This window comes from Lampris incognitus, chromosome 3 (genome assembly GCF_029633865.1).
Source record: "Lampris incognitus isolate fLamInc1 chromosome 3, fLamInc1.hap2, whole genome shotgun sequence".
Classification (NCBI taxonomy): domain Eukaryota; kingdom Metazoa; phylum Chordata; class Actinopteri; order Lampriformes; family Lampridae; genus Lampris; species Lampris incognitus.
This window is the reverse complement of record NC_079213.1, coordinates 8,290,089-8,307,709: the sequence shown is the minus strand read 5'-3', so window position 1 is coordinate 8,307,709 and position 17,621 is coordinate 8,290,089. Positions and strand designations below refer to the sequence as shown.

Genomic DNA, 17,621 nt, shown 5'->3' with positions numbered 1-17,621 from the left:
TTTTTAGAGGTAGCGTCAATATGGGATTGAAATTTGTTATCGAGAACAATATTACCCAAATATACCAAACAGATAACACAAATATTCGTAGCTCTCTAGGTCGAAATCCCCAATTGTATCTGGCCAATTACCCCCCTCGTCCGAGCTGTCCCGGTCGCTGCTCCACCCCCCCTCTGCCGATCCGGGGAGGGCTGCAGACTGCCACGTGCCCCCCCCCACGCATGTGGCATCACCAGCCGCTTCTTTTCACCTGACAGTGAGGAGTTTCGCCAGGGGGATATATGGTGCGTAGGAGGATCACGCTATTCCCCCCAGTTCCCTCTCCTCCCTGAACAGGCGCCCTGACTGACCAGAGGAGGCACTAGTGCAGCGACCAGGACACATACCCACATCCGGCTTCCCACCCACAGACACGGCCAACTGTGTCTGTAGGAATGCCTGACCAAGCCAGAGGTAACACGGGGATTCGAACCGGCAATCCCCGTGTTGGTAGGCAACGGAATAGACCGCTACGCTACCTGGAGGCCCCTATTAACGTCAACACTTTTTATAGCACCTGAATGTTGCAGTGATGCACAAAATCAACGTGCAAGCGGCGCGAACTTACATTTGCGGCGGCCTCACCCAGTACCGTCCATGCAGTGTCTTTGTCCACGTCTGTGTCTACGTTTGTGTCTTTGTTTGATGGCTGGGAGAGCTGGCGCTTGATCAGCTGGGAGAGTTTGGTCTGTTGTATTCAGTGAGCCCAGGGACCACGGCCCTGCCCTAACTGCAGACCGGCAGTTCCGATAACACCGAGGGCGGTCTGGCGGCGGCCTCGCCTAGCATTGACTGGTTTTTTTTTTAGTTTGGATATGTGTGTTCTTGTGGTTTGGATATGTGTGTTCTTGTAGTCTGGATATGTGTGTTCTTGTAGTTTGGATATGTGTGTTCTTGTGGTTTGGATATGTGTGTTCTTGTAGTTTGGATATGTGTGTTCTTGTGGTTTGGATATGTGTGTTCTTGTGGTTTGGATATGTGTGTTCTTGTGGTTTGGATATGTGTGTTCTTGTGGTTTGGATATGTGTGTTCTTGTAGTGTGGATATGTGTGTTCTTGTGGTTTGGATATGTGTGTTCTTGTAGTCTGGATATGTGTGTTCTTGTAGTTTGGATATGTGTGTTCTTGTGGTTTGGATATGTGTGTTCTTGTGGTTTGGATATGTGTGTTCTTGTGGTTTGGATATGTGTGTTCTTGTAGTTTGGATATGTGTGTTCTTATAGTTTGGATATGTGTGTTCTTGTAGTTTGGATATGTGTGTTCTTGTAGTTTGGATATGTGTGTTCTTGTAGTCTGGATATGTGTGTTCTTGTAGTCTGGATATGTGTGTTCTTGTGGTCTGGATATGTGTGTTCTTGTGGTTTGGATATGTGTGTTCTTGTGGTTTGGATATGTGTGCTCTTGTGGTTTGGATATGTGTGTTCTTGTGGTTTGGATATGTGTGTTCTTGTGGTTTGGATATGTGTGTTCTTGTGGTTTGGATATGTGTGTTCTTGTAGTCTGGATATGTGTGTTCTTGTGGTTTGGATATGTGCGTTCTTGTAGTTTGGATATGTGTGTTCTTGTAGTTTGGATATGTGTGTTCTTGTGGTTTGGATATGTGTGTTCTTATAGTTTGGATATGTGTGTTCTTGTGGTTTGGATATGTGTGTTCTTGTGGTTTGGATATGTGTGTTCTTATAGTTTGGATATGTGTGTTCTTGTAGTTTGGATATGTGTGTTCTTGTAGTCTGGATATGTGTGTTCTTGTGGTTTGGATATGTGTGTTCTTGTGGTTTGGATATGTGTGTTCTTGTAGTTTGGATATGTGTGTTCTTATAGTTTGGATATGTGTGTTCTTGTAGTTTGGATATGTGTGTTCTTGTAGTTTGGATATGTGTGCTCTTGTGGTTTGGATATGTGTGTTCTTGTAGTTTGGATATGTGTGTTCTTGTAGTTTGGATATGTGTGTTCTTGTAGTCTGGATATGTGTGTTCTTGTAGTTTGGATATGTGTGTTCTCACCTGCAAACAGCGAGGCTGTTTGCAGGTGAGATGCACTGATTCTGATACTCAGAGGGCCTGGTGGGAAGTACGTTTGTAAGACTTGTCTTGGGATGCTCAACATCAGGACCCAAAGACACAAACCCCTCAGACCACCTAGAAGAATATCTGCTTATGGAAGCACATGGAAGTATCCTCGGATTCAGCTCATCGGCCAAGTGCAGCCAGATAACAGCTGACATATTCTTCAGGATCTAATACTGGACTGGCTGCGATGCTGTGGCGTGTACAGATGCCGTGTGAGTCGGTGTGTGCGGGAGCAGTGGCTCTGTGTGTGTGTGTGTGTGTGTGTGTGTGTTGGGGGGGGGGGGGTTCTGAAGGCTTCCAGGGAATTTTCCTCGGAAGGAAAATGGGCTCGAGTCTTCCACTGCTTGGCCCCCGCCTGCACTGAGTAAAGTGAGTCCAGATCAGCCGTCTGGGGGGAGATTTAATAGTGAGTGTGCGTGCTTTTGGACCCACAGGGTGCACACGGTGTGCGAGTGTGTTTGCATATTACATGTGCATTTGTGTGTGTTTGTCGTTGTGCAGGTCAGTGCAGATGTATTGTGAGCTCATTTTTGTGTGTGCAGGTGTTTATTTGAAATTGTGTGTGTGTTTTGAGTGTGGATATTATATGTGTGTGTGTGTGTGTGTGTGTGTGTGTGTGTGTGTGTGTGTGTGTGTGTGTGTGATATAGTGCGTGCAGAGGAACAAGGAGGTGTTGTGTCATACTGTACCGGTGTTTTTCATCTGTGTGATGGAGTTCGGCGTGTGAGCCTCTGAAATTCTCCGGGTCTGCTGTGTTTTGGTTGCATATGGAGGAATTTCCTGTGTTTCTGCATCAGCGGCAGACCTGAGAGGTCCTCCGTGGCCCTCGAACAAAGACCCTGTTCTCTCCTGTGCGTGTTGAGACATCCAAACACACCCAGACACACACACACACACACACACAGACTAGATCAGGTGTGTGTGTTTTTGCTTTTTCAGGGTCGGCTCCAGTATGGAGAGGGACCTTAGCCAGGAAAAAGCCCCGTCTACTGTGTTTAAACAAGAAAATCGACTCCAGCGTCACTTTCAGCAGCAAGGGAAGATCCGTTTGGGTCAGAATCTGTCATTTTACACTTGGTGTTGGTTTGTTTTCTGTCCTCTAGAGAGGTCAGGGTTCAGGTTCAGATCAAGAATGGGCCGTCACTGCCTTGCTCAAGGACACTTTAGCCAGATGGACTGGATTGCGATGGATTGGACTGGACTGGATTTAATGAAACCTCAGCTGGCCGGCGGCGTCCGGGTAGCGTAGCGCTCTATTCCATTGCCTTCCAACACGGGGATCGCAGGTTTGAATCCCCGTGTTACCTCCGGCTCAGTCGGGCGTCCCTACAGACACAATTGGCCGTGTCTGCGGGTGGGAAGCCGGATGTGGGTGTGTCCTCGTTGCTGCACTAGCGCCTCCTCTGGTCAGTCGGGGCGCCTGTTCAGGGGGGGGGTACTGGGGGGGAATAGCGTGATCCTCCCATGTGCTACGTCCCCCTGGGGAAACTCCACTGTCAGGTGAAAAGAAGCGGCTGGTGACTCCACATGTATGGGAGGAGGCATGTGGTAGTCTGCAGCCCTCCCCGGATCGGCAGAGGTGGTGGAGCAGCGACTGGAACGACTCAGAAGAGTGGGGTAACTGGCCAAGTACAACTGGGGGGAAAAAGGCCCCCCCAAAAAAAATAATTATGCCTCCGGAGCGTATGGGCTGTCACTGCCTTGCTCAAGGAAACCTTAAACAGATGGACTGGATTGCAGTGGATTGGACTGGACTGGACTGGATTTGATGAAACATCAGCTGGCCATGCTAATGGATTGCCGAGCCATCCAGGAGGTCTCCCTGCATTCAGCCCAAAGCATTCTGGGAAAGACTCCAGCACCCCTTGTAGGGGGGTAAATCAGTGAAAGGAGTAAATAGATTAAAAAAAACAAAAACCAAACAGCAACCTTACTGTGCTTTCGTTAAGGTTTAATTCAACATTTGTTTCCGTTTTCAAGCGAGCACAAAGCTAGGGCTACCTCACCTGTGTGTGTGTGTGTGTGTGTGTGTGTGTGTGTGTGTGTGTGTGTGTGTGTGTGTGTGCGCGCACAAGCAAGCGAAGACACCAAAGGAAAAGCTCCTTGTTATCACAGCAGTCAGTTTATTTCTGATTACGTTAGAACGGGAACATCATGTTCAAACAACACAACAACTCAAACAAAATCAACACAAAATTCATTGTGAAACAATTAAAACAGTATCAACATGAAAGCTTAAGGCAACAAGGTGCGTTATAACAACCTATTACCTGAATTGTTTGTCAGAGATGGCGGCGAAAGGCGATGACCCTACCAGCATTTCCACCTAAGTATATGTCGTTCTTACATATTTAATGCCACTTCTCCACCTCGTCCTCAGTCTCTCACCCGTGCTCTCTCTTTCTCTCGCTCTCCCAACCTGTTCCTCACCCTCCGCTCCAACTCACAGCAAGTGCCTTTATGATTCAGGTTTGTGCATCAGAAGAATCGGTGTCCCCTCCCGCTCACACCTCAATAAATCCCAGGTTAGAGGAAGGCCTTGATTTGAGGGATATGATACCTAACTTGAGACTCCCTCTTGTCCCCTTGTCACAGCCCTGCGCTGACACACTGCCGCTACACGGGTTTGCCCGCTGGTGATGATCAGCTAGTAGAGTTTTAAGGCGTGCAGGCTCCTTCACAGGGAGGTCCTTTCTCCTTTCACCAGGCGTCCCCGGATAGCCCATGTGTCCTGCGGCGGAGAGAGAATCCGAAGGGTCATTTCACCAAACAACAACTTCCATTTTCCTCACCTTCAAATAACCTGTAAACGAATCCTCATTTAGCAGCTGGAACAATTTCATTTATCCAGCCATCTGCCTCTTTTCCTCTTTTCTGCTATCTTTTTGCAGCCACATCAGCCACTCCACGTAAAAAGCTGTCACGCAAGGGCGTCCGGGTAGCGTGGCGGTCTATTCCGTTGCCTACCAACACAGGGATCGCCGGTTTGAATCCTCGTGTTACCTCCAGCTTGGTCTGGCGTCCCTACAGACACAATAGACCGTGTCTGCAGTTGGGAAGCCGGAGGTGGGTGTGTGTCCTGGTCGCTGCACTAGCACCTCCTCTGGTCGATCGGGGCGCGATCTTCCCATGCGCTACGTCCCCCTGGGGAAACTCCTCACTGTCAGGTGAAAAGAAGCAGTTGGCGACTCCACACGTATCGGAGGAGACATGTGGTAGTCTGCAGCCCTTCCCGGATCGGCGGAGGGGGTGGAGCAGCGACCGGGATGGCTTGGAAGAGTGGGGTAATCAGCAAAGTACAATTGGGAGAAAAGGGGAGGCGGGGGTGGGGATTTTTCCCAAAAAAAAAATGTGCTTGTTACAAATACAAATCCATTCATACCCTCTTCATCCAATTCAGGGTTGCAGGAGTTCATCCCAGCATGCATTGGAAAGAAGACAGTGAGACATCCTGGCCATGATGGTGAACTGGACATGTCACCAGTTCATCACAGGGTCCACATACACAACCACATACACTCCTATTCATTACCTATGGGCAATTTGACATCTCCAGTTCACCTCATAGTATTTTTTTAAACTGTGTGCAGAAAGGGCGGCATGGTGGCGTAGTGGTTAGCGCGGTCGCCTCACTGCAAGAAGGTCCTGGGTTCAAGCCCCCAGCATAGTCCAACCTTGGGGGTCCTCCCGGGTCATCCTCTGTGTGGAGTTTACATGTTCTCGCCGTGTCTGCATGGGTTTCCTCCGGGTGCTCCGGTTTCCTCCCACAGTCCAAAGACATGCAGGTCAGGTGTATCGGCCGTACTAAACTGTCCTTAGTGTGTGTGTGTGTGTGTGTGTGTGTGTGTGTGGGCCCTGTGATGGTCTGGCGGCCTGTCCAGGGATGTGTGCAGAAACCCGTGGGGAGTAGGGGCTATGAGGCAACAGCGGCTAGACTAATCACATAGCTGCTTCTCCATCAACAAATTCAAATATAAATACAAATTCAAATACATCCAAAACACAAGTGCCTTTACCTGGCAGGTGATGCTGTCATCCACATCGTATTTCCTGGCTGCAATCTCTTTCATCTCCTGCCAAATGTTCTCCTGCGTGGTTCCCATCACATCTATGTAATAACAGTCTGCGCTGGCATAATGGCAGGAGATGGCCTGTAAACACACACAGTGAAAGTGAAAATCAGTTTTAATTTGCAGAATAAGCTGGCTTTGATACCTATAAAGTGATATCTACTGTGGGTGTTTGCAAATGGCAGATGTTGGGGAACACGTGTCAGCTATTTTTTTTTTATTCGAGTCTGCTTATCTGATCTATTTTGCTGTTATACATCGCTGAATGATGGAGGACGGCACTCGGGTGAAACTACACATAGTCCCCGTAACAGCCAAAGGAGGTGCTGACTACTGGAGAGTATTAGTACCACATCAGTGGTGCAGGTGGGCTGACAGAAAGAGAAGGTCGAAAAGAGAATGGGAACACGACAGGAACAGAGACAGAGAAAGAGTCAAGGCGGATAACCGCATCATTCTATGTAGCATGCTTCCTGGTACTTGGAGCCATGGGGACTGCTGGGTGCAGCTCACCTTGCGGAAGCCCTGTGTCTGGTTCATCCCGGAGCCGTGAATCAACAGCGGATGGAAGAAGACTGTGTCCCCTTTCTCCATCTCCAGGTGCACCATGGGATGCTCGGGGTTGTAGTCACGCACGCCGTGGTACATCTTATTCACCCCACCCTGAAAAAAGAGCAGGGAATGTTTGTGTCTGCAATGCAGTTTGTGTCTGCGTTGCGCATAAGTGTGTGTGAGAATGAATTATGATGAACATGAAGGCTACCAACCCCGTGAAAGACAATACTATTTTTTTTGTGTGCGTTACAGAGAATTGACCTGATAAGAAGCCATACTTCTCCATGTTAATAGTGGTAACACCGCTGGTGAGGACCTCACAGAAGCCATCCTATTGGCAGGATGTGTGTGTGTGTGCAGTGTACGGGGGTTTTCCCACATGTGAAAATCTATATGTGGACAATTCCGTGTGTTAATGTGTGTGTGTGTTTTTTGTTTTTGTTTTGTTTTTTTTGGTTGCGTGTGCTGCCGTGTGTATGAGTGTGTGTCCATAATCAGTATGCATGTATAGTAGTAGCAGTGGTACAAGTGCACATGCACGGACTTGTGGGCACCGGTGAGTAATGTGTGTGTCTGTATGTGTGTATGTGTTAGTCTACCTCCCACTCTGGGTAGTCATGCTCTTTCAGTGTGCCGGTGTGTGTTCCTGGCAGGACGACCAGGCATCCATTTTTTCGGTTGATTCTCTCCATGGCCGTCCAGGCACAAACTATTTTGTCCACTGGGCGGAACGGGAAGTAATGAAGATCCTGGTGCAAAGGGTGGCGGGAGGTCTTCTTCCCTGTGTTAAGAAAAAAAAAAAAAAAAACAGCAGACATTCCATAAAAATACCGCTTGCCAGGTTAATTATAAAGCCAAGCTATTTCGCACTTGAAAACCGATTTGAGACGTGCGGCTACTTGGCAGAAATTTGATTTTTTTTTTTTTTTTGCAGGTTCTAGTACTTGGTGCTCCTATATAACACCCTCAGCTGTCAGTTCTGTTAGGCACACATAACATGACATCCTTTTCATTCCCCTTTTCTGTTTGTTAACTTGTCAAATAACACTTCCTTCTTCCATCGGCATCTACGAACACTGTATAAAAGAGATCAGTTATTCCTCAAATGATCTTTTTCTTCCCTTTGCTGAACGCTACCTTTAAAAATGTGGTTTACGTCCTACCTGTTTTTTTGTGAGCCACACAGACCCGTTCAAATTAAACCTTTTTGGCACATAAAAACCAGATTTTGCTCCTCCTGCTCCTCACCTGCGTCTGGAGGCTTGTTGATGAGCATGGTGTGCATGGCCATGATGTTAGGACCAGTGAAACACTCCACATGCTTCAGAATCTATGAGAAAATAAGAAGAGATTTTAAGTACAGACCCTTAAGAAGCAACGTGTGACTGCTTGAATGCTGACCTCTGCTGTCCAGAAGTGTGAATAACAACTCAAAATAAAAACGGACATGAAGCTCTGGCGCCTTCAAACAACACATAGGGGAATTACTTGTTATCAAACACTGGGGATGCGCGCGCAGCTCGGCTGCAGGAACAACGTTACTCGGTTGTTGATTACCGCCTCGGCTTGGTGTGAGGACGGCTAGCGAACTTCCGGTACGTTACCACGGTTTGATTTTAGTTTTAAAATGTTTTCCGCCTACTAAAACAGCTTGTCACCCAGTGATAAGACCAGGTATGCTACGAGATTAACCTTGGTGAATGGGACCCGTCTTGGAGACCCGTGTGCTTTAGGTGCAGGTCAGTGGATTAATGACGAGACAAAATGGCCCAGTCTTCAGTGGCCAAATATTCACGAATACCTGACCGACACACCAAGTCTTTATTCCCGGGAGGACTTGAAAGCGCACACGTTTCTGGATGCATACAACTATGTTACTAGCGGTCATGTCCAGGACACACTATTTCCTGATTAGACAGTCCAAATCAAAAGACAGGTTGTGGTTGGTATTGTGAACAGTGCAAAAAATGAAGTCAAAAAATATGTACTGTGAAACATAATTTAATGCAGTAATAAATTGGCATCGCCTGTAGTTGTATCTTACATTAAAACAATTTAATGTTGAATTAATCTCAATAATAATTTTTTTTTTTTACAATAAGTGTGCATCTTGTGAAAAAAAAATATTACCTCACGTCACTGCTGCTGTACCTGCACATAAACGTGTGACTAATAAAAACCTTGAACCTTGAAATGTATCTTGGACGCTACATACTGGAAAATGTAGATTATAATTTCACGGATCCTTTATCAAAACGTTGACGAGTTATTTTCTAGGGACTATACATTTACAAACGTTTGTTAATGCCGCACACACAATCACCGTGTCATCTCAGAGGTCTACCTGTGTGAGTGGAGTAACAGTTGTCAGAGTTTTGAAATTCTTCCATCTACCTGTTACTCTTCCAATGTGTATTCTCACGTTAGACAAACGCCTTGCTGTTTCCACTTCTTGAGCAGAGAGCTGCTTTTTACCTTTGGTAAAGTGAGGGATTCTTAGGGTGGCACCGTGTATGGCAAGCTCATCTCTGATGGTAAAACCACGATCTGCTAGTGTCTCATCATTTACTTCTAGAAGGTCATAAAATCCAGACTCGGCTGTAAGTTGTTTATCAGAAACACGGCCCACCCCAACCTGCAGACAGGAAAGTGATGGCTCCTGCAGGTGACATGCCAACCAAATACTTCACTGTGTTGGGGCTCTTATAATTCGAATATGTTTGGGCTCTTGGAGGTTAGATTTGGGGGTCTGTTAATAAAAATTTCAGTGCAGTCAATAATGCATCTGCAACGCGTGTGTTTAGCTTTAAAACATTTTGGCATATTCCTTAATATTGCATGCTTGCTTGGCCACTTGATGAGAGGTTTCAAAACCTGAGACATAACAAGGAGCCAACTTCTCGTAATTTTAAAGATGTCACATTCGGTAACATTAAATCTGAATGCAATATCCTTGTTGCTGAGCCCTAATCGGAGTTTCATCAGGATAGCCAATAGATGGACCTCCAGGGTCAGAGAGTCACGCACAACCTCTCTACACTGTCTTTAACTGTTTGGAGCAACCACTCAAAAAAGACACTGGTCAGACCTGTGAAAAAGGGAACCTGTGCTGCTTTGCATTTGATAGCGCTAAAGGAAAACTGTGTTCCTGAGTGTTGCTTTTAGTTGTTCATTCTCGGCTTTGAGTTTGTTGATGTCCAGGACCAGCCGGGCGGTACCTGTGGTAAGGTGCAGTATCGGAACAGCTCTGGGTCTTCCTGGAAGTCTTGAACTTTGGAGACGGCTTTCTGATCTTCAATAAACTCCGATTTTGCAATGGCCACGTCTCTCATCACCAGCAGCCCAGGAACCTGCACCTCCCTCCTGCAGATCCGCTCAAACGCCATCCTGACGAAAACAAGACACACACACACACAAACAAACACACACAAATTTGCAAGTAAGCATTGACAACCACCCACATGATCACAAGCTCAGATAAGGGCCTGCTGATAAATTCAGTCCAAGTTTGATAAGTTTGGTTTCAGCATTAACTAGTCTAGACCAGGATATGTGCACTCTTAATCTTATCCCATTTTAGATTTCACAAATCAAATTAGCATTCTGAATTAACATGTACGTCCCATTGTTACTGCAGCAAAATTACAAAACTCCTGTTTTACTTAACCATTACATTAACCTTTATATATGTATGTTTTTGCTGCTGTTTTTGCCATATACATGTTTATATATGTTCTTGAACTTCTCTTCACTGAGTTGGCCAGCTAACAAGTTAGCTAATGCAGTATGTGAATGGTAAATCGTTAGAAAACAGTGATTTTATTTGGTATTTTTGAACGGCCCTGTGACGGCCTGGCAGCCTGTCCAGGGTGTCTCCCCGCCTGCTGCCGAATGACTGCTGGGATGGACCCTGCATCCCCGCGACCCTGACAGCAGGATAAGCGATTTGGATAATAGATGGATGGATGGATGGGATGTTTTACTTGACCAATATTACCCGGTAAATAGGGAGTTTGCAGGCAAAGCAATACTTTTGGGGGGAAAAAATACACAAATTAGTCAGAACAATATGGACTTGGTCTAACATCTACTTTTTCCCATACTGTCATAATGCAGTGGTAAATATGATACGGCAAATTGAATGAAATGTTATTTGCAAAGAAAACATCGCATGGGGCAAATTCATAAACCACACCGTCGGACGCAAGTATTAGGATTCATTTTTGCTCTCATGAATGCGCAACGCTCAATTATCTTTAAAAAAAATGTTTATCTTTAAACATAAACAAATATTTGGAGTCATTTAAACACAACGCTTCAGGTGGCCATAGTTTTTACCTGAAACGGTCAATATCCTCCTCTGACACCAAGTTTTTGATGAGGATGAAGCCATTCTCCTCGTAGAAGAGTCGCTGCTCGGGGGTCAGGACGTCAGTGTCATTTGTGTACCTGCACACATGCATGCACACACACACACACACACACGCACACACACACAGGTGAGTGAAGTCATCAATCTGTCAGTCACGGGTTAATGTGTCAAAGGTAGTGGGTAAATACCACTTGTGTAACATTCGACGCGATAAGGCTGACCTACTGGCGTAACAGATGAAATAAATACAAGTGTAATGTTGAAATATGACATTTGGATTTAAAACAAAAACTTTTTTTTTTTTTACACGTCTTCACCTAGAATAAATCCCCCGTGTTTCTATCCACTGGCTCTTAATCTGCTGTTGACTGGCTGTGGGTTGTGTCTGTCCTATTTTTTCATTTTGTTTTGTTATTTTTCTTTTGTCTTATTCACTTTTTTATTAAGGTTAATTTTTTTCAATTTCATTCTTTTTTTTAATCTTTCCTTTGGTTTTATCTGCACACCTTAGTTTGCGATAAAGCACCTTACATTGCATTTTAATGTACGAAATGTGCTCGATAACGACAGGTGTAGTATAGATGTATAGATAGATGTATAGATGGATAGATGTGGAGATAGATAGATGTATAGATAGACGTATAGATAGATAGTAGATACCTACCTAAACACTTGTGAGTTGCAGTAGGGGGTGATTTGGCCAGATGTAGGTGAGGCTTGCTTGCAGGTATATCGGTCAAGGCGAAGACTGATAAAACTATCATATATAGACCACAACTCCCATTTATAACACTATACAGAAATACTGAAACACTTCTAGTTGTCCTCTTATTGTTGAGGGTTTCCTTATAATGAACATTTTGGCACAAATCACCCGTCAGCCCATAAGGTATCTAATCAAGCAAGTATATATATAACAAATACAAACTGTAAATACTAATGAGATCTCGTATTTATATTATGAGATAGTATATTATATCACTAGTATTTGCAGTATTCGAGGTAGTAGCACGTAACGCCTCAGTGCTTCTGTTTTTAATGAAGGTTGAAATGAACCCGACATGACGTGCGACGTCTCCAATTAAGCACGGCGGCGTAGCGGCCTGCTCCGTGTCCTCCGACCCCGGCCTATCCTGCGGGGCTGCGCCCCGGCGCAACGCTCCCGGGCCCGGCTACCGTCCGTCTGCGCGGCGCGGCGGGTCGGAAACACTCCGCAGACGTTACAGGAGGAAAGGAAAGGATACGACCGAAGGAGGCGATCTACCAAGGTGACCGAAGACCGCTTTGAGTCTCTCCGAAGCCCGAGACATTTTGCGACTTTAAACAGCTGCGTGTTGCGTTGGGTTACGTCCTCCGAGCTCCACCGGCGTCGGTGTGACGAGGGAGACGCCGAGATATGAGAGGGGTTGACGGCGCTGGACACAGTTCACAGCTGCGGGTCGCTGTCAAACCCCGGCACCGCCCCCCTCATGCATATGCAAATCTAATGACAGCGGGGCTAGTTTTTCCACAGCGCGTCACAAAACAGCCCATTATTTTAACGCTAGAAGAACCCCGCTACAATGTAGCGGTCTGGTTATCCACCCGTCTGAATCTCCCTCCTCTTCATCCTGCCAGCTAACCGCCTTCCCCCTGCCCCAACACCCCCCCCCTCCCCCCTCCAACACCCTCCCCCCAAACGCTCAGTCATCTGAAATGCCGAGAAAAGTGGTTTTTAGCCATTTTTAGAAAATGCATGTTTTGCATAATTATGCATCATTATTTTAATTTTTTTGCTATTTTTCTGGTCCTCTCTGGAACAATACCTACCACCTCCCAAAAAAAAATGTAGGATCATAAGTGCATTTTTGCAAAAATGCATATATTTTGCATAATGCCAAAACATTTAAGTCCCAGAATTTTTTTTTTTATATAGGTGAAAGAATCAAAGAGGCTCAGAATCACCTGACATGCCGAGAAAAGTGTTTTTTTAGCCATTTTTAGAAAATGAATATTTTGCATAATTATGCATAATTATTTTAATTTTTTACTATTTTTCTGGTCCTCTGGAACAATACCTACCACCTCCAAAAAAAATGTAGGATCATAAGTGCATTTTTGCAAAAATGCATATTTTGCATAATTATGCATAATTATTATAATTTTCTGCTATTTTTCTGGTCCTCTCTGGAACAATACCTACCACCTCCAAAAAAAAAATTAGGATCATAAGTGCTTTAGTTTTCGGTCCCGCTATCTACACTAACTAACACACACACACACACACACACACTAACACCACACACACACACACACACATTACGAAAATATATGAGTAGATAGGTTGTTTAAGCAGCGCTTCTGTGTTTGTGATGTGTAGCTGTTATGCAGCTCGAGTGCACAACCTAAAGTCAGTAACAGACTTTGGGAGAGCCTCCTTTGTACGTTTCCTTTCATGTTCAGCGTATTGTGGCTGCAGGATGTTTGATAGAGAGTTCATGTTTGATAGAGAGCAAAGTCCAAACTCATTGCCGGGACTGTAAAGAGGGCGCTGGGGTCGGTGACGGAGAACAAAAACACTCGCCTGTGGTAAGATGTCTCTCCTGACCTCCGTTCTAATCCTCTGTTCTCATGTACAAAGACTTTAATGTCTTTAATTATCACAACGGTTCACTTCCAAGGTCCCACATAGGACCAGTTAGAACCGGTTTCTTTACCCTTTCCACTGGTTTGACATAATTTCCCAATTTGAGACGATTTCACCAGTGTTCTTCCGCTCATTTAACTGGATATATATTGAAGGCCACGGGCAAAGTGGTTTCATTATAAAGCTGTGGACATGACTATAATTCATAACAAAAATGTATCATCCTGTATTCTTCATAGATCAGAATAAGGTATCATATGAAGTCAGCTGAGATCACTTTCAAATAAAATGCTGATCAAAATATGATTATGTGTTGTTATCCCAACAGATGTGCTGTGGTATAACACAGAGTCAGAGGAAGTTGAATCAGTTCATCTGGACACGATAAACGTATCCAGACGAACTGATTCAACCCGCTGTGGTTTTCTCGCCTGGATTATTGAGCATGCATAAAGACACATAACACAGAATATACAGCTGATTTGTTCGGCTGTAATAAAAAAAACAAAAACAGAAAGGACTTTTCACCGGTAGGACAGCTGTAGCTGCTTCTTGTATAAAAACAAATAAAATAACCCTTAAAGACAACTTGTTAACTCCAATGAATCTTACGAACTTCCTGCGGTTATCCTTATTTATTTGATTGACATCCGAGAAGATAATACAGTGGGTGAGGAGGTTTTATTACCGGTCACACGTGCACGTGCACATGCACGCGCACACGTAGTCATAATAGTGAGCCTGTGTGTTCATCAGACTTTGTTGACAGGAGAGATGATGAGAGGAGCAGAGTTTTTACCACCATCAGTAAGATCAGGACTGAAGAACGGGTAGAGTCTCTCAGTGAAGTTGCAGCCAGTGAAAGAGTAGATTTGAGCGACAGCATCTACGTCATAAAAGTAGACCAGACCCTCCTCATAATCCACAAACACCCCCACCTTCTGGATCTTCTCTGTCACAGAGAGGCAGGCACCAATTCCATTCCTCAGCCATGTTGTCCAGAAGCCATCCTGAGGACACAGAAAGACTTCTCCCTTCCTGTTGACAGACTCTCTGACCACTCCTAAAGTCCAATCAGTCTTCTCTTTCACCATAACTTCAAAATAAAATCTTCCTGAGGAGAAGCTCTGCTTTCCTAAGACATGAACAAATTGAGAGAATCTCTCTGGGTTGTCTGGGAGGTTATTGTAAATGTTTCCACAATATACTTGTTTTCCATCCCCAGACAGGACGAGATAGGGATTTGCGGTATCAGGATCTAGAGTCACAGCCACTTCATACTGCTGGACCCTCTTCAGCTCAGCCTCACACAGCTTCTCTATCTCTTTCCTGACCGTCTGCTCCAGCTGCTCCACAGCTGTCCTCACAGTCCCCACATAAGATGGCTGGTGGACACTGACCTCTGTCCAGTCCTTGGTCTGTGGAGGAGTGTTGAGGGATGAGAAGCTCTGGAGGAGGTGGAGGTGTTCTTTGATTTGTGAGAGTTGCTCCAGCTCTGTGCTCCTCTTCTTCAGCTCCCTAATTTCCTCTTCCAACTCTTCAATGAAGCCTTCAGCCTGTTTCTCTGTTGTTTTCTGTTTCTCTTGAATCATGTCAATGAGCTCATCCTGGCTCCTCTCAATGGAGCTCATCAGAACAGTGAAGACCTGAACACTGTGGGCTATCTCTCTGTCTGCATCTTCTTTGCTGATTTCTACTGATTGTTTAACCTCTTGAATCTTAAGTTGTCTCTGCTGGATCATCTGCTGAACTTCAGCCTCTTTCTTGCCCAGCTGAATCTTCTTTTCTTCATATTCCCCCTTCAGAGGAACAACAGGATGTAACTTGTGGTCTGATTCAGTGCAGAACTGACACACACACACCTGTTCAGTCTTACAGAACAGGTCCAGAGGTTGGTAATGCTTCTTGCATATCCTGTCTTCCAGATTCTCCACAGGGTCGATCAGCTGATGTCTTTTCAGACCGGTGACTTTCTGATGCGGCTCCAGGTGAGTCTCACAGTACGAGGCCAGACACACCAGACAGGACTTGAGGGCCTTGACCTTGGTCCCAGTGCAGATGTCACAGGGAACTTCTCCCGGTGTGGTATATTGTTGGTCAGGGCAGCTGCTGGCTTCCACTCTCATGGACTCTCTTAACTGAAAAGTCATCTCACGTATGAAATGATTGACCCTCGGCTCAAGTCTTGTGTTAAACAATTCATTACAGTTTGGACACCGACACTCTTCATTACTGTCCCAGCACTGTGTGATACAGGATTTACAGAAGTTGTGTCCACATGGTATGGTGACTGGATCAGTGAACACATCCAGACAGACAGAACACAGGAAGTGCTCTTGAGACAGGAGACTGCTGCCAGAGGCCATATCTAGAAACTGAGACCAGAAGTTGAACAGTTAGACAGTACAAGTATAGAAACTTTTAACATTTTTGCTTTTAAAGAAAATCAGAGTTGTAGCCGACCATTTTTGACAAGCAAAAATAACTTTGCGATTATTTTAAAACCATTTCTCACAAACCAATAGCCTGGGAAGTTGAAAACACTGGAACATGTTCTTAAACTACAGTTTCAGTATTATCGCCAGTATCACTGTAAATAGTATTCGCTTTACTCCATCCATTATCCTGCTCTCAGGGACGTGAGGATGCTGGAGCCTATCCCAGCAGTCACTGGGCGGCAGGCGGGGAGAAACCCTGGACAGGCCGCTAGGCCATCACACAGGGCCGAGAGACACACACACACACACACACACACACACACACACACACACACACACACACACACACACACACACACACACACACACACACAGTGCAGCCGATTCACCTGACCTACAGGTCTTTGGACTGTGGGAGGAAACAGGAGCACCCGGAGGAAACTACGCAGACACGGGAAGAACATGCAAACTCCACACAGAGGACGACCCCCAAGGTTGGACTACCCCGGGGCTCGAACCCACGACCTTCTTGCCGTGAGGCGACCGCGCTGACCACTGCGCCGCCATGCCGCCAGGAAAGCGGAGCACCCGCAGGAAACCCACGCAGACACGGGAAGAACGTGCAAACTCCACACAAACTCCGCATTCGCTTTACTCACGTATATATATTTCAGACTAGTTGTACTTTAAGGAAGAAGGATCCGTTCATTTCCTTTTAGATGGGAAATGGAGAACTGCTTCGACCGCAGCAACGTTGACGAGCTTCGTACCTTAGTTCATCCGTATGGCGTCGAAAGGCGTTTCTTCTCTACCCAGCGTGGCTCCGCCCCCGGAAACTGACTTTTTTGTTTTTTTCGGCTTTTTTTTTCATTGAACAAGAATTACGCAATATCGACCGCTACGGTGGCCGAGCGGAATAAACCGCCGTCCTTGCAACCCGCTCGTCATGCGGCTGGGAGGTTCGTATTCCAGACTCGCCGTAACCGGTCACGGCCAGAGCGTCCACGGGGTAAGGCGTTCATTAGGCCACCCTTACCCGAGGGATAGTGGGTGTACATCGGTGTAGTGTTCGGGGACTCGTCGTTCTCCAGCGACCCCTCTGGCCCACCCGGGCGCCTGCAGCAAAGCGCTCTCCCTACGCCTCCTTCGCGGCCTGAAGGTGATGCAACCGGTGCGAGGAGGCTTCAGCGTGTAAAATAGCGAGAGCAGCCGGCACGAGTTTGAAGGAAGCTGGTGTTACAGCTATCTCCTTCCTGTGGAAACGTGAGCCAGGGGAGCTATTCGACAAGAGTTCCGGCCATGTGCCATTGGGTTAATCGGGTGGGATAAGGGGAAAAACTAGAAATAAATTTATAAAAAATAGAGAAGAATTACACAATATTATACTGTAGCATGCACAGATAAGTGGACACGTTGGCTAACGGGTCAGACCCTTTAGTCGAGCGGTTAGTGA

The 17,621-nt window shown here is 45.9% G+C and overlaps 2 protein-coding genes across 2 annotated transcripts in view; both read right to left on the bottom strand.

Annotated features, from left to right (window-relative positions):
* Positions 1 to 4,212: 4,212 nt before the first annotated feature.
* On the bottom strand, positions 4,213 to 12,695 carry phyh (phytanoyl-CoA 2-hydroxylase). Its single transcript, XM_056277888.1, has 9 exons — positions 12,349 to 12,695; positions 11,769 to 11,824; positions 11,071 to 11,181; positions 9,951 to 10,119; positions 7,981 to 8,062; positions 7,332 to 7,513; positions 6,691 to 6,840; positions 6,124 to 6,258; positions 4,213 to 4,838 (listed from the first exon to the last, which is right to left on the bottom strand). Exons 1-9 carry the CDS (start codon positions 12,412 to 12,414, stop codon positions 4,785 to 4,787), a joined length of 1,005 nt encoding a protein of 334 aa, XP_056133863.1. The 5' UTR covers positions 12,415 to 12,695; the 3' UTR covers positions 4,213 to 4,784.
* A 1,670-nt stretch (positions 12,696 to 14,365) lies between these two features.
* The window catches only part of LOC130110705 (zinc finger protein RFP-like), an 18,928-nt gene continuing 15,672 nt past the window's right edge, over positions 14,366 to 17,621 (bottom strand). Inside the window, exon 2 of the mRNA XM_056277885.1 lies at positions 14,366 to 16,105. Within this exon, the coding sequence (XP_056133860.1) occupies positions 14,483 to 16,096 (1,614 nt within the window). The 5' untranslated portion in view covers positions 16,097 to 16,105 and the 3' untranslated portion in view covers positions 14,366 to 14,482. The remainder of the gene's footprint in view (positions 16,106 to 17,621) is intronic.